Source organism: Stigmatopora nigra, chromosome 16 (assembly GCF_051989575.1).
Source record: "Stigmatopora nigra isolate UIUO_SnigA chromosome 16, RoL_Snig_1.1, whole genome shotgun sequence".
Lineage (NCBI taxonomy): Eukaryota > Metazoa > Chordata > Actinopteri > Syngnathiformes > Syngnathidae > Stigmatopora > Stigmatopora nigra.
The window spans coordinates 10,345,001-10,346,537 of record NC_135523.1 but is presented as its reverse complement, the minus strand read 5'-3'; the positions used below and the strand labels follow the sequence as shown (position 1 = coordinate 10,346,537).

The 1,537-nt window shown below is 37.5% G+C and overlaps 1 protein-coding gene across 2 annotated transcripts in view; it reads left to right on the top strand.

Annotated features, from left to right (window-relative positions):
* Positions 1-600: 600 nt before the first annotated feature.
* Positions 601-1,537, top strand: part of slc35b3 (solute carrier family 35 member B3) — a 10,511-nt gene continuing 9,574 nt past the window's right edge. Inside the window, exons 1-2 of one of the 2 annotated variants that reach the window (XM_077736442.1) lie at positions 601-852; positions 1,230-1,467. In XM_077736442.1, the coding sequence (XP_077592568.1) occupies positions 1,252-1,467 (216 nt within the window). In that variant the 5' untranslated portion in view covers positions 601-852; positions 1,230-1,251. The other variant, XM_077736443.1, reaches the window with a different exon arrangement.

The following is a 1,537-nucleotide window of genomic DNA, read 5'->3' as shown; positions in this document are numbered from 1 at the left end:
TTGGGAATATTTTGAAGGGAATACAAACTCAAACAACCCTACTATTATTTTGACTGAAAGTCAGTGGAGGCGGGGCAAAAAGAGCCAAGAAAGGTATCAAGATGTCAAACAAAATTTTAATTAAGTTTAGTCTTAGGTCAAGTTCATTTAAATTAGTTTGTTATTTTACGAGTGCGTTGCCTTCCAAAAAGCCCCCCCTCTCTCTGTCTGTCTCTCCCCCCCCTTCGAAATCTGTATAATTTTAGTACTATTAAACACATTTTAGTAATATTAAACCACTATGTGTCACTTTGTAATTAGATGGCGATTTAAAAGAAATAAAACATTATCCTGATTTTGGTGTTCTTTTCAGAGGATTGGAACAAATTTGTAAGTTTTTAGTTCATTTCAATGAGAAACTTTCGTTTGAGTTACGAGAAAATCGACACACGAGCTCAGTCCCGGAACGAATTAAACTCGTATCTCAAGTTACCACACTATTGAGTTATGTTACTTTTTTTCCTGTGCTTTTTCCAGAAATTGAAAGAATGAATGAGTTTTTGACTGATTGATTCATTCAAGACTGATTTTACTTCTGCAGGGCGTGGACTCAGGGCGACCAATAGCAGCACGGTTGAGAAGTGACCGCATACCGGAAGTTGCTGGCTGCACGAGATGATGCAGCCAGCAAACACCTATCTATTATTGTTATTATTATTACAAATTGAAAACTTGACACCGCCAACCGGGATTATTGACTGGTTTAATCAGCAGTAAATATGACTCAAGGATATTAAAAGCGATGTACTTTACTAGAATAGAAGCACGAAAGGAACACAAACCACGTCAAGAGACCAGGAAGTGTTTATGAAGGTAGCGAACCGGTCACACTTATGCTTTCTAACGCCAACCTTCTAAGACGCTTTAGTATCGCATTGTTATTATCTGTGCATTAAGATAATTTGTAGACCCGTTGTACTCAGATGCACCTTGAACCCGACCGGGATGATCACATGCGCGGTGATGTTCCTTACCCGATGTAGCTTAGCCAAGGTGAATGTGAACTGTGTCTATGTATATGTATTTGTGTTAATGTGTGTAAATGTGTGTATGTGTGAGACTGTGTATAAAAGAAAAAAAAACTTTATCAACTGTTATTTTTTTAGAGCCATGAAATAGATTGCATCAGGTATGTTAGCTCTGCTAATGAAAAAAAATATCAATTGTGTGTTTTTTTTGTTTTCACACAGCTCCAAGTAGATCCTGATCAAAATGAGTGTAAAATATGGCCTAGCAGGGTACAACAGTTTACGAAAGCCCATTTCAATATCCATCCCATCATCTACAGAGGTAATGTCTCCTCATATTAAGTCTCTGGAGGAACTACGAGTTCTGGGTATCAAACTCAGCAACTACAGTCCACCTACACAATTTTTTATTTGTGTGGCTGGAGTCTTCTTCTTCTACCTAATATATGGATATCTTCAGGTAAAATGAATCATACAACCCACAACATCACCTTACACTTTGGTAGTTTTTGTGATGGAAGGAGAGATTT